The sequence below is a fragment of the Hipposideros armiger genome, unplaced genomic scaffold (genome assembly GCF_001890085.2).
Source record: "Hipposideros armiger isolate ML-2016 unplaced genomic scaffold, ASM189008v1 scaffold_66, whole genome shotgun sequence".
NCBI classification, from domain to species: Eukaryota; Metazoa; Chordata; class Mammalia; order Chiroptera; family Hipposideridae; genus Hipposideros; species Hipposideros armiger.
Window position 1 is genome coordinate 1,434,209 of NW_017731416.1, and position 12,684 is coordinate 1,446,892.

The window sequence follows — 12,684 nt, forward strand, 5'->3', positions numbered from 1 at the left end:
AGAGTAAAAAATAAGGCCATCTGGTTTGGCAAATAGGGAATTAGAATATCATCTGCAAATGGATCAATAAGTAGAATACCATATAGCAACAAAAGACAAAACACAACCATACTCAACAATGCTGATGAATCCCACTGATAACAATGGTGAGTGAAATAAGCCAGACACAAACAATTCATACTTTGTCTCCATTAATATGAAGTTCAAAAACAGGTAACACTATGGGTCATGATTGGGGACATTCCTGTTCTGCTGAGTTGCCATGGTGTTAGGAGTCATGATGGTGGTCATCCTTGGGGAGGGCAGGAGCCTAGTGCTGGAGGGGGGCTGGTAATGTTCTCTTTCTGGATCTGAGTACTGGTTACCCAAGGTGTTCACTTTGTGAAAATATGACTGATGCATATTTTTGTATAAATAATATACTGAAATGAAAAATGTATGTAAAAAGGTATCCACAGGTGTATGGTATGTTAATTATATCTTAATAAAGCTATCTTTAAAAAACAAAAAGTATCTTTAATCATATTAAAATTACCTATTCATGTTATGGATGCTACTGATTGGGAGACATTTAACAGGCTCATAACAGTTCATTAGAAAATAAGTTTTACATCTCAAAGCTATCTTGAATCCTTCATTTAAGTATAATAACAGATCAGAACCCACAGAAAGCACATACCCCTCGCAATGAAGAGTCTTCTTCTACAGTGTATTATTTCTACATACCTGTCTGGTTAAAAATGAAGATTTTCAGTGTTTCCAATGTTCGGTCTGTATGATTAAATCTAGCCATTGGTTTAGCTCCTTGAAATAACAAGATATTAGGAACAGCTACGGTGCCAAACCTGGTAGAAAGGCTACAAGAGAAAGTCAGAAAACCTGAATTAATAGTGGGCTTTCTCACACAATTACCATATCAGAATGGGTGGCAATAAAACGAGAAAGGATCTGTTTTGTGTGACCTACGGAGGTTTCTGATGTTCAAACTGTAGGCTTGTTATTTCTGATCTCCCTCCTATGGGTCAGAGTTGGGGCACTCCTGTTCTGCTGAGTTGCTTTTTATTACAACATGAAACTACCCAGGACACAATTATTCCACTACTTAACGTTCCTAACTGCCAAAATACACCAGACCAGAAAATTCTAACTCATGGACAAAGCACACTGTGTCAATTTACTTGACAGAAGACACGTCAAACACTCTAGAATGTACATCTCCATCCCTCATAAAAGATTCAACTTATGGTAAGCAATCAATTTGGTAAGCTGGCACAAAGGAGTCTCTGGCCTAACAAACACACCAGGAAGTTCACAATTAGGGCAGGATGATTCAGAAGTACTGCGCCCTGAGCGGTTTTGTTTCGCCTTGGAATAACAAAGAGCAGCGGTAGAAGCTCCAAGTCAAATCACTCTGGGTTCAGGCCTCAGTTCGGCCACTGAACCAGCTGTGAGACCTTTGGGCAGATTACTTAACCTGCCGAAGCCTCGGTTTCCCCCATTAGAAAAATGGTAACAGTGGATAATCAAGATTTGTTTTCTTTTGTAAACATGCTGTAATTTAAGTATTTACATATGAGGCAAACACATGTCCCACACCATATAATAAGAACAAGTATCCCCTATTCTCCAAAAGTAAGGCCACACCAGGCACTGAGAAGGGGGCGTGGAACAAAGCAGATGATAAAAGCCTGGTGGGAATGGCGGGTGGGAGTGGGGGTGATAGTACCAGACCCAAAACCAAAGAGTGCTGAGCAGGTGCTGGGAGCCGGCTTGGGGGCAGTCGGGGCCCGGTCAAAGCTGTACATTGACCTGGACTGTCCCTTCCACCAGTCTGTTCCTTTGGGCCAGGCCACTTGGATATTTCCTTGAAACCCTTGTGAGAATTACTAATTTGTTGGGCAGTTTCTTACTTCATAAAGTCAGGTAAACACTGGCTGTTACCTTTCCCACACTAAAAATCGGTGGGGCACAAATGAATAAACTTTTACTCAACTTCATTTTTTACCACCAACTTAACCATTGTGCAGACTTTCAAAATTCATTCACACACATCCTACTGTAACCTGCTAAGGAGCCTCTGATTTAGAAGAGGAGGGGAGCGCACAGTTTATAACCCAGGTACAGTCATAGCACTTAGCGGAAACATGCAATATCTGAACAAAGTTCTCAGTAATTTACCTTATTGAACATTTAAAAAAGACAAAAGCCCACTGAACAGTGTAAAGGAAATATAAAACAAAGGTAAACGTCATTTTAAATGGCTAAATTCATGCATTAAGTTAACTTATTAAATGTCTACTAAGGAATACTCATGCAAGAATAAATGTAAGAAAGAAGGAAAGAGGAAAAGAAGGAAAGAAAAATAAGTAGAAGAAGAAAGAAATCCTAAGTAAATACAGAAAGGCGGGTGCCGAGAGTTAGGCTGCCAGGGGTGGGGACCTAAACTGCAGATGCAAGTCACAAAGGAAGATCCTATTCATGACACTAATTTTGCCAGGACCCTAGAAAGTTCTCTGGCCCATCCCCTGCCATCAGGCAGAGCCACCTTTAAATTCCATCACACAGAGAACAGTCTTCTTTCTACTTAAGGGGCCTCCAGAAAGTGAGCCATCAGCCTCCTCAGGCTTTTGCCCCGCCCCACCACTCGCTCATACCCACCTTTCCCTTCTTTCAAGCCCTTTGCGAAGCTCATGCCCACCTCTGCTTTTCACTTAACGAATTAGGACCTCCAAATAACTGCCGCCATCATTCCCAAGGATGAGATGAAAACCCCACAAAGGGAAGATACCTGCTGTGCTGAGATGCATCCAGTGCCAAAAAGTGAAGAGCTGGAAATGCCCGGGGCAGAGAATTAAAATGAGGGGCCAAACTGGCAGAGAATCGGCACCACGGGGTGTAGAACAGGACTAGCGTGCAGTCACTACCATTGGGGTTGAGGAAATCCATAAGGTCCTGTAGTAAAAGAAATAAGTGTTAAAGTCAGCAGCAAGTGTACGTTTTTCTGGGAGGATACCCCCAAAGAAAAGGAAACACTGCTGCCTCCAGAACAGGGGGTAGGGGCAGGGGTAGGAGGGAGACTGTGTGTATCCCCTTAAGAACCTTTTGGATTCTGAACCATATGAATCCACCAATCAGCAGAAAAGTACTATCAAATGACAAGTTATAAACTTTCCTCTCAGCGTTCCGAATATTACTATAAAGCAATTTTCATATTTTTCATAATTTATCCATTGAAATACTAGGTGCTCACAGGGTACAGGCCACGGTCCCAACCTTTGAACTGTGCCTCTCACATAGTCTAATGGCATTATTAAAGCAGGCTGATCTCAGGCCCCCCACCACCATCTCAGTAGATCCAAGTCTGTACTAAGCAGTCAGATCAATGTATTCGGCCAAAGGTTAGTTCAAGTCAAGGGTGCACCATGCCTGCCACCACCCTAACTCGGACAGCTTACACTGCTCTCTCCTGATCAGGTCTGCGATATTTGTGAGACAAGTCCCACAGAGCTGAGGCACAGAGTTTACCAGGCACTGAGGACGTACCATACCTGCCCTCATTTAAAATAAGCAATCACAGGGGGCAGCCGATTAGCTCAAATGGTTAGAGCGCAGGTTCATAACAACAAGGTTGCCGGTTCGATCCCCACATGGGCCACTGACTTGGAGCTGATGGGTCCTGGGAAAACACAGTGTTCCCCAATAAAATTTTTAAAAATAAAAATAAGCAATCACAGCTTTCAGAGTTCGGATTTCTCCTCTTACATATGAAGTCTGCATTCATCTTGTTCTCTGGCTTAACAATCCTACAGAAACTATTAGTCATTATCCCAGTAGTCTCTTTGGAGTCACCATTTGTCCAGCTAGCTGGAAAAACATGGCTGGGTTTGGGACAATTGTCTCAGCTGTCACTTCAGAGTAAACACTAGATTCACACACTCTTTGGAGGAAAGAAACTTTACATCAATATAACATACTGCCCAAGGGCATTACTAGTCTAAACAATGCTAATACACTTTGAGTAAATCAGATATTTTTACATGGCTTCTGGTACGATTTTGATGCCAAGCATCTATGTGTCCACCGGGATTTTTACCATGAGGCTTGGTGGTGAGATTACCCCACGGATGATGAGGTAGAAGCTGCCCCAAAAGCATAATAGACACTAGTTATAGCTCCCCCTTTCCCTACAAACATCACAGAGAGCAAAGTCCATTTTCACTGATGCAGCCACTGTACGCTATCTCACAAGATGATCAAGATTAGACCCTCCATTTGAAAGTTGATTATTAAACAATAAAATCAGTGTGCTGAACAGGAGAAAAGCATAAACTCATTTTTTCTTACCTGTGACATATTTAAAATTTTCAGGGTGAAATTTTCTAGTCCCGTGACGTTTCTCTCCTCGCAGTTCACCTTGGGGGATTTCTGACTGTCGGTGTGATTGGAGTCCTCCGTGGGGGCCGCGTCAGATTCCGCCACTTCCGGCTCCGTGTAATCCTCCTCTTCTCTATCCCGGAAGTTCACTCCAGCGCTGCCCAGAGAGAAGAGGCTCCCTCCGAGGTCACACCGCGAGTCCTCGTCCCCTCCGGCCCCGCAGGTGCCGCCGCTGGGCTCTGAGCTCAGTTTGTCCTCGGCTTCCCCGGGAATAACAGACAACATCACCATGTGGTCGCCTTCAGTGTCCAGCCCCAACACTGCCTCGGCCTCTTCTGCTGACGTGTCCTGGCCCATCGGGCCATGTGAAGGCTCTTCACTCGTGTACACTGCCCCCACGTGGAGAGGGCGCGCAGGCTGCTCCCCTGACCATAAGTGACCTCTCTCCTCTGCAACTGAAACAGGCCAGCATATTCACAATCATATTTGACTTCCAAATAAATGAACCCCAAAGAATTACAGTTCTCCCCAAATATGAAATTTTCCTCTACAGAGAAAGATATTATCCTTCCCATGAAGCAATCACAGAGTCACCCATGATTCTCCAGGTCATAAAGAGGGTCACAAGGAGACACTAAATTAATGAATGCCAAATAAATAAGTGGATAAATACATAGCTTCAAGCAAAGCCCACTGCTTGCCATGTAGATTATAAGCAAAAACATTCCTGTGCAGACATCCAATTGAGAAAATATAATACCAACATTTTAAAATTTTCACTTGTTTGATGAGAATATCCAAGATAATGATGGCTTTATGGAAGATTCTACTATGGCAAAGCAGCTTTGCACACATTATAACAGTTCTGTGAGATGGACAGGACAAGGGTTATCACTCCCACTTCATAGATGACCAAGCTGAGGCACTTAGAGGTTCAGCATAATGCCCAATAGCACACAGCTAGCAAGCAGCAAAGCCAGGCCTAGGAGTGCCCAACAGTGCAGGAGCAGTAGCAGGGAGAAAAGGACTCGCCTCCCACTTTGTATCCACTAGATAGGGCTTAGGCAAAATGCTCAGATAAGGGAAGAGTCCTAGGCAGTCTCCTGTGTCCATTTAGCAATCTCCACTCATCTCTGTCACAAAGACTCCTGCCCTCCAGCTCTCATTAACTCAACAGCAGCTGCCAGACTCTGTGCCAGGCACTGACTAGGGGAAACTAGTGAGCCCAGCTACACTCACACAAGCTCACCATGTGGCTGGGGAGCCAACAGCTGGGTAATGAACTCTGCCAAGCCACCAGCATGTCATCAGAGCATGAACAATCAACTAACTTCAGAGTTGGGGAAGGGTCTGGGAGCTTCATAAGCTATGCACATTCGTAGAAGATCTCAAAGAATATGCCCATAGAGATCTGCAGGCTCATTCAGCAATTCAAAAACTTCCTCTGGGAATTCTGCTTTTGGCTAAGATGGACTAACAAGGACCAGATTTACCCTCCCTCTTGAAAGCAAAACCAAAAGACAGCCAAATGTGTGAAACAACAGATTCAGGAGGCTATCAATCAGGCAGTGAAGGACAATGACCCCTGAGAAACAGCAAGCAAATGAGGAGAGCTCTACAATTGCTCTAGCTGAGGGAGTTCGCACTGTGGCTCAGGGAGGGGGAACCCAGGCAGAGCCCAACAGATTCAGCAAGTTAAGAAGATGGAGCTGAGGGTCCAGGAAGACCAAGGAAGCTAAAGTTTGCAGAACACAATACAGGAGATGGGCGAGCTGTACAGCGAGGACACCAGAGATTTGCTAGGGGCCCCCATCCAGTATACTGTTCAGCACAAGAATGTGAGTAAAATACCCAAAGCCAGGGAAAGAACTACCCAGAAGGATTAGAGGCAATGATACCCAAGAGTATCCACTCACACAGAGCTAAAAATAGTACCTGTTCCCACCAGCTAGACTGGAAAACCTCATATTTTGTGTGGCACTGGGTACAGTACACAAAAAGGACTTGCTCCAGTAATGGAGCAAAATTAACCATGGAGTAAGTACAGCTCTGTTCCCATCTAGCAAACCTTAAAAGGATCAAATCGTTTTCAGCAGTTTTACTTTCAGTGGTCGAACTTAACTGTATCCCAGAATATCCCAGAACAGAGTTCAAGAATATCTACAGGAATACGAAAATATCCAGCAGTCATCCAAGTGAAATGCATGTCTGGCATCCAATCAAAGCTCTCCAGGCATGCAAAGAAGCAGGAAAATATGACCCATAGTGAGAAGAATAATCAAGCAATTGAAACTGAGCAGAATTTGCACAAATGTCAGAATTATTAGAAAAGGATATTAAAACAGTAATCATAACCATATTAACATGTTCAAAAGTAGCTATAGAAATATAAGATAGATAGATAGATAAATAGATCATCCAAATTGTACTTCTAGCAATGAAAACCACAATGTCTGCAATGAAAACTGCACTGGATGGGATTAATGGCAGATTAAACATTACAGAAGAAAAGAGTAGTGAATTTGAAGGCACAGCAATAGAAACTATCCAAAACAATACAATGAAAAAAGTATCCAAAAAAATTAAGAGCATTAGTGAGCTGTGGGACAATTTCAAGTGGCCTAAAGTACAGACAATTATGGTATCCAAAAGAGAGTAAAAAGGGGCCGGCCGAGTGGCTCAGTTGGTTAAGAGCTCGCTCAAGAGTTTGAGCTCTGAGCAACAGCGGTTCGAGTCCAGCCCGAGCTGAACCAAAAAAAAAAAAAAAAGAGTAAAAAGAAAGGGGGACAGGAGTATTTAAAGGAATAACTGAAAACTTTCCAAATTTGATAAAAAAACTATTAATCCATAGATCCAAGAAGCTCAACAAATCCCAAGCTCAACAAACTATACCATTGCACATCATAATCAAATTGCTCAAAACCAGTGATAAAGAGAAAAATCTTAAAAGCAGAGAGAGAAAAACACATTATGTACAGAGGAACAAAGATAAGGATGATAGCAGATTTCTTATTGAAAACAATGAAAGCAAGAAGAGCATCTTTAAAGAGGGAAAAAATTATAAACCTAGAATTCTCTACCCAGCAAAAACAATGGCAAAGTAAATACTTTCTTAGACATACAAAAGCTGAAAGAATTCATCAACAGGGCCAGCCGAGTGGCTCGTTGGATAAGAGTTGGCTTGGGAGCGCAAGCTCTGAGCAGCAGGACCTCTGGTTCGGATCCCACATAGGCCAGTGACGCTGCGCCCTCTACAGCTAAGATGGTGAACAACAGCTCAACCTGGAGCTGGGCTGTATGAGTCGCCAGTGATGGCATAGGCTGCAGTGGGGCTGCAGTGACCTGCTGTAAGCTACCGTGCGTGCTGGCAGCCAGCATGAGCGGCTGGCAGCTGGCATGAGCTGCTGTGAGCCTCCCTGAGCGGCCATCCAGTGGCCAGCAACCAATTTGTCTCAGCCAGGAAGAGCACAATGATCACAATACCAACATGGGCCAGTGAAGCAACGTCCTCCACAACTAGACTGAAGAACAAAAGGACAGCAACTTGTCTGTTCCCTTTCCCCAATTCCCCAATAAAATCTTAAAAAAAAAAAAAAATCATCACCAGCGGGCCCACAAGACAAGAATTCCTCAGGCAGAAGAAAAATGATACCAGATGAAAATATGGATCCACACAGAAGAATGAAGAACACCAGAAATGATTAACTACATGGGTAAATACATACAATTCTTCTGAAAGTCTACCTACAAAAAAGACAACAAAGATGGGGTACCTGCAATGGGGAGACAAAGGATTAAGAGAGGTTTCTGTTTTGGCTTTTAAGACATAGAAGAAACTTAAGGATATGTAAAGCAGATGGGAAAGCAGATAAGGAGAGAGAAGTGACAATATATGTTAGATATGGCGGAGTACAGGGCGTGGGCAGCAAGATGAGTCCTTGACAGAAGAGGGTCAAGCACTTCTATGACTATGACCTAGAGAATGTGCTCAGTGTCTGGGCAGAGAGCTCTGCCAATTTGGTGGGGGTAGGATCACATTGCATTGCAGGTCTTTCTGCAGCCTTTGGTTGATGAGCATGTATAGAAAAACAAATATGTTTTCTGGGTCATCCTCAAGACAGAGCAGGGAATGAAGTCAGAGAGGCCAGAAGTCTGGAGAAGAACAAAGGGTGCCAGATTTGGGAACCAACCCTACTCCCAAATGCCCCAGCTCCACAAAGATCTACTTTCTCTGAACCTAATGAACATTCTAGGGCCAATAAGTAAATGGAGAAAGCTAAAAGCCTACAAGAGTGTCAGGAGAAAAAAAAACCAGGGCACAAATTAGAATCTGCTTCTCTCTGATCACCCTCATGCAACAATGGATGGATGTCCCCCATAAAAAAATCAAAAGGGAGTCCGAGTGATGCAGGGGGTTGGTATTTTAAGTTCAGGCGTATATTTTTTCCCTCCTGTGAAGATATTTAACTAGACAGTACAGTTAGGAACACAAAAATTTGTATGGCCTCAGGTACCATTGTTTTCATTTAGGTATTGGGAAGAAACAAAACTTTCAATTATCCCACACCAAGATAGAAATGACCTACCACATGAGAGCCATTGAACCCTCCCACAGTAATGCATCTTTTAAAAGAGATTGCTTCTTAACCTAAACAAACTGATTATTGCTTGAGCCATGCATAAAGTGAAAATTATTGCATTATTGGCAACAAGGAAGACGTTTGGAGAACAAGGGTGGGAGCACCATGCCAACTCTGCCACGGAGCCTAAGTCAGCTCCTTCACACCATTCCAGCTTTTCTCAGAAGGCTCTCTACCTGCCGCAAGTTTTTTCACAATGGTTTCTGTGGCAGGGGAGCCAAATGCAGGAGGACCAAAATCAGCGAGGATCTGGAGGGGCAGCAACCCATACTTTCCATTGGAAATACTCAGTGTGCTCATCTAACAAGTGGAGAAAATACCAACGAAATGAAGGAATGCACAGGGCTACTGTGCAGATTAAATGAGAAAAAGATGTATATGGTCCCTGGCACATAGCAGCATTCCATAAACGGCTGCAGTGACGGTGATGACAATGACGATGATGATGATAATGATATGACTGACGTTTATAATTTAAAGAGATGGGTGGGCACCACAACTAAGTTCTATTCATTCCTCTGCTAAATGCATTCTGGATCCATCCACTTCTCGTAGCCCCACTCACAACCCTCAGCCCAGGCCACAGCCATCTCTGACCTGGACAATTGTTGTGGCCACCTAACTGATCTCCCTGGTTGGGCCTCTATTCCCCCCCGCCCCCACCCGCCTCGGCCCTGCTCCTCACAGCAACCCAAGTAAAACTAAAAGTTACAGGCAAATCTGATGTCACTCCTGCTAACACCCGTTCAGTGGCCTCCCCTAGCCCTATGAGTAAGTCTGCATTCTGTTGCACGGATACCAGGCCTCTCGTGATATGGCCTCTGCCTACACTCTCTACTGGTGCCACCAGACATTTCTGGTCCCTAATCACTCATGCTCTCCCCTACTCACCTCAGATCTGTCCTGAGGTCTGTTTCTCCTCCCTCCACCCCCTCTTCTTCTGCCTAATCTGACTCATCCTTCAGATCTCACCCTCATCTTCACCTCTGTAAGGTGAACTTCACCTTCTCTGACCCTCAGACCAGAGGGGCCTCCCCTTACAGCATCCAGTAATACCCAGGAACTCTCCTTGAAGCATTTTTCACTATTGTAATTTACTTAATTATTTGTAGTCATTTAATGCCTGCTCTCCCCCTCAGGCAAGCGGGCCGGCATGTTTCTCTGCCGGGTTCTCCACTGTACCATCAGTGCCCAGCACTATGTGTGGCATATGATGGGTGCTCAGTAAGAATCTGCTAGTTGACTGGCTAGTGAAGATGGGCGTGGGGGTGTTGAAACCAGGAGTTGGTTCCTGTTCCTTGACACCTGTACGGCACTGCCACCTCCAGTTGCTAACCTGCCGGTGGTGTCCTCCGCAAAAAAAAAGCCTTGGATTTTCAGCCACCCTGAAAAGGAACCAGCTGGTGAAGGTTCCTCTGTCTTCAGCCCATTCATGGCCTGGCCATGATGACCAGTGACCCACCCTGTGGCTGGTGTTATCCTCAGGTCTGCATGAGTGTGACTGACTGCCGTGTAGACTCACACTGACTGCAGCAAGTCCATCTCCTGAATCAGCAGGGACACAGGGCACATTCAACTTGGGCAATTCGAGGAGAGCTTAATAAAGGGACCACCAACATGTGGGCTGGGTGTAGAGAAAACAAAAGCAAAGGTAAGGCATTCCAGGGCCAGTAACAGCAGAGGGCCAGCCAAAGAACACTCACAGACCTTAAGAGGCCAGAGGCAGAGACAGTCACAGAACCTTGAAGCAGAGAGGACAGCCTCCTAATAGCTGTCACTTTCAGTGGAGGGACACAGCCAACCTGTGATGACCCCTGAGGGAGGGAGCTGACCTCACTCTCCCCTCATTCCAACCCACGGGAAACCAGAAGGAAGGAGCTGTTGCTTCATACAAGGCAGCCACTCAGGGCAGAGCAGGGTGGGGAAGGCGTGAGTGTAATCTGGGAGACAAACAGAAGCTATCCAGTACATGCTGTCCCCCTCTCTGCAGCTGGTTGTTAAGTGTAGTGACCAAAGTGGAGTACAGAGGTTTGACTGTGAAAGCCGGCAGACATGAGCTTGAATCACAACTCCTCAACTTCTGGCTCTTTGACATTGGCAAAAAGACTTTTTGATGCTGAGTCTCGGTTTACTCATCTATAAAAATGGTGACGATGACGACATCTACTTCATAAGCATTTAAAGATTAAATGAGATGATGCTCGTAAAGCACTAAGCACAGCGGTTGGCACATAGTGCTTTCATTAATGGTAATAGTGTTTCTATTCCTCAGCCGTCTCCCTGCTCAGCAGACCTGCCTTCCTTCCAGGGCACCCAAGGAGAGGAAAGTCCTGCCTATTCCTGTTCTGAATGACAAGCGAGACCAAAAGGTGTGATGTGACTTTAACAGGACTAGATGTGGGGTGAAGGAGCAATGAGAATAAGGCCTCCTCCACTCCTGGACCCAGCCTTGCCTCCAGGGTGGCTGCCTTCCGCACCTGAGGGGGCTCTGAGAGCCTGCCAGCCCTGGCCAGCAGCGGGTTACCCTGGGGGTCCCCTATGCTTTTCTCATCTGTCCTAGATACAGGCATCTGAGCAAGAGTGGCCCTCTTAAGAAAGGGTGCAAAGTAAAGCGTGGGCTTTGCAGTCATAGAGTCAGGCTCTGCCATTTGCCAGAAGGGCGAACTCAGGCAGGTTACTTGGCCTCTCTGAGCTCAGCATCTTCATCTGTAAAAGGGAGATACTCATGGAACCTACCTCACAGGATCGGTGGGAGGACTAAATGAGATAAGGATGGAAAGCGCTACCCACAGTTCCTGGCACCTAATAAGGGCAGCATAAATGTCGGCTATTCGCTATGATTATTATCATTAATAACAAAGTGTTCACCACAGCAACAAAATGCCGCAGTGAGGGCTAATACACGGTCACTCCCATCTGACAAGTCGCCTGGTGAGGGGGCCTGAAAGTGGCGGGCCATAGTCGGGGCTCCCGCCCCCCCATCGCGGACCAGAGTGGGGACCACCAGGGGAAAGAGGTCGGGACAACGCGGGGGAGAGGTGCCAGCCAGAAGCTCGCGCGTCGCGGGCCTTCACGCAGGTAATAGCGTTGCCCGGGAGGATCTTCACGTCGCCCCGTCATTTCGCGCACCGCCGCCCGCCGCCCCCAGCCAGGGCCGTGCCCCCACTCACCCTCCAGGCCGCGGGCGGGAGGCCCCAGCATCCACAGCAGTACCTGCCACCAGCCGAGGAGCCACATGGCGGGGCGGGAAGCGGCCGGGACCACCACCTGGGCCAAAAGGCAACCGGTGCACGGCAACGCGAATCGCGCTTCCAGCCGGAGGAATACCGGGAGAGGACAGCCCCGGGCGCGGGCGCCGCCCCCACGCCGCCATCTTGGCAGCTGGCAGCCGCCGCGGACGCCATCTTGGAGCCGGGCGGACTGTCTCTGGCCTGTGGCCTCCGCTGTGGTTTCGGGGCTCTTTAGGAATCAAACGCGATATTTCAGATCATTCCGAATTTCCCTGAACCCCAAGTCTTGGGCGGGGTCCCAGCCGAGACCCGTAGCCCTCCTTCACGCGCAAGTCGGGGCCTGGGTGCTGGCAGCACACGGTGCCGGGCCTGCGCTTCGTTCCGAGGTCAGAAAGGCCCAAAGGCGCTCCTTCCAGTGGCCCATCGTGATGCAAATTTTC

At 46.4% G+C, this 12,684-nt stretch overlaps 1 protein-coding gene across 2 annotated transcripts in view; it reads right to left on the bottom strand.

The window, feature by feature from the left end:
* TXNDC15 (thioredoxin domain containing 15) overlaps positions 1-12,418 on the bottom strand; it is a 15,594-nt gene extending 3,176 nt beyond the window's left edge. The window contains exons 1-4 of one of the 2 annotated variants that reach the window (XM_019642138.1): positions 12,185-12,418; positions 4,345-4,829; positions 2,789-2,952; positions 727-857 (exon numbers count right to left, since the gene is read on the bottom strand). In XM_019642138.1, the coding sequence (XP_019497683.1) occupies positions 727-857; positions 2,789-2,952; positions 4,345-4,829; positions 12,185-12,251 (847 nt within the window). In that variant the 5' untranslated portion in view covers positions 12,252-12,418. The remainder of the gene's footprint in view (positions 1-726; positions 858-2,788; positions 2,953-4,344; positions 4,830-12,184) is intronic. The other variant, XM_019642139.1, reaches the window with a different exon arrangement.
* Between the last annotated feature and the right edge of the window lie 266 nt (positions 12,419-12,684).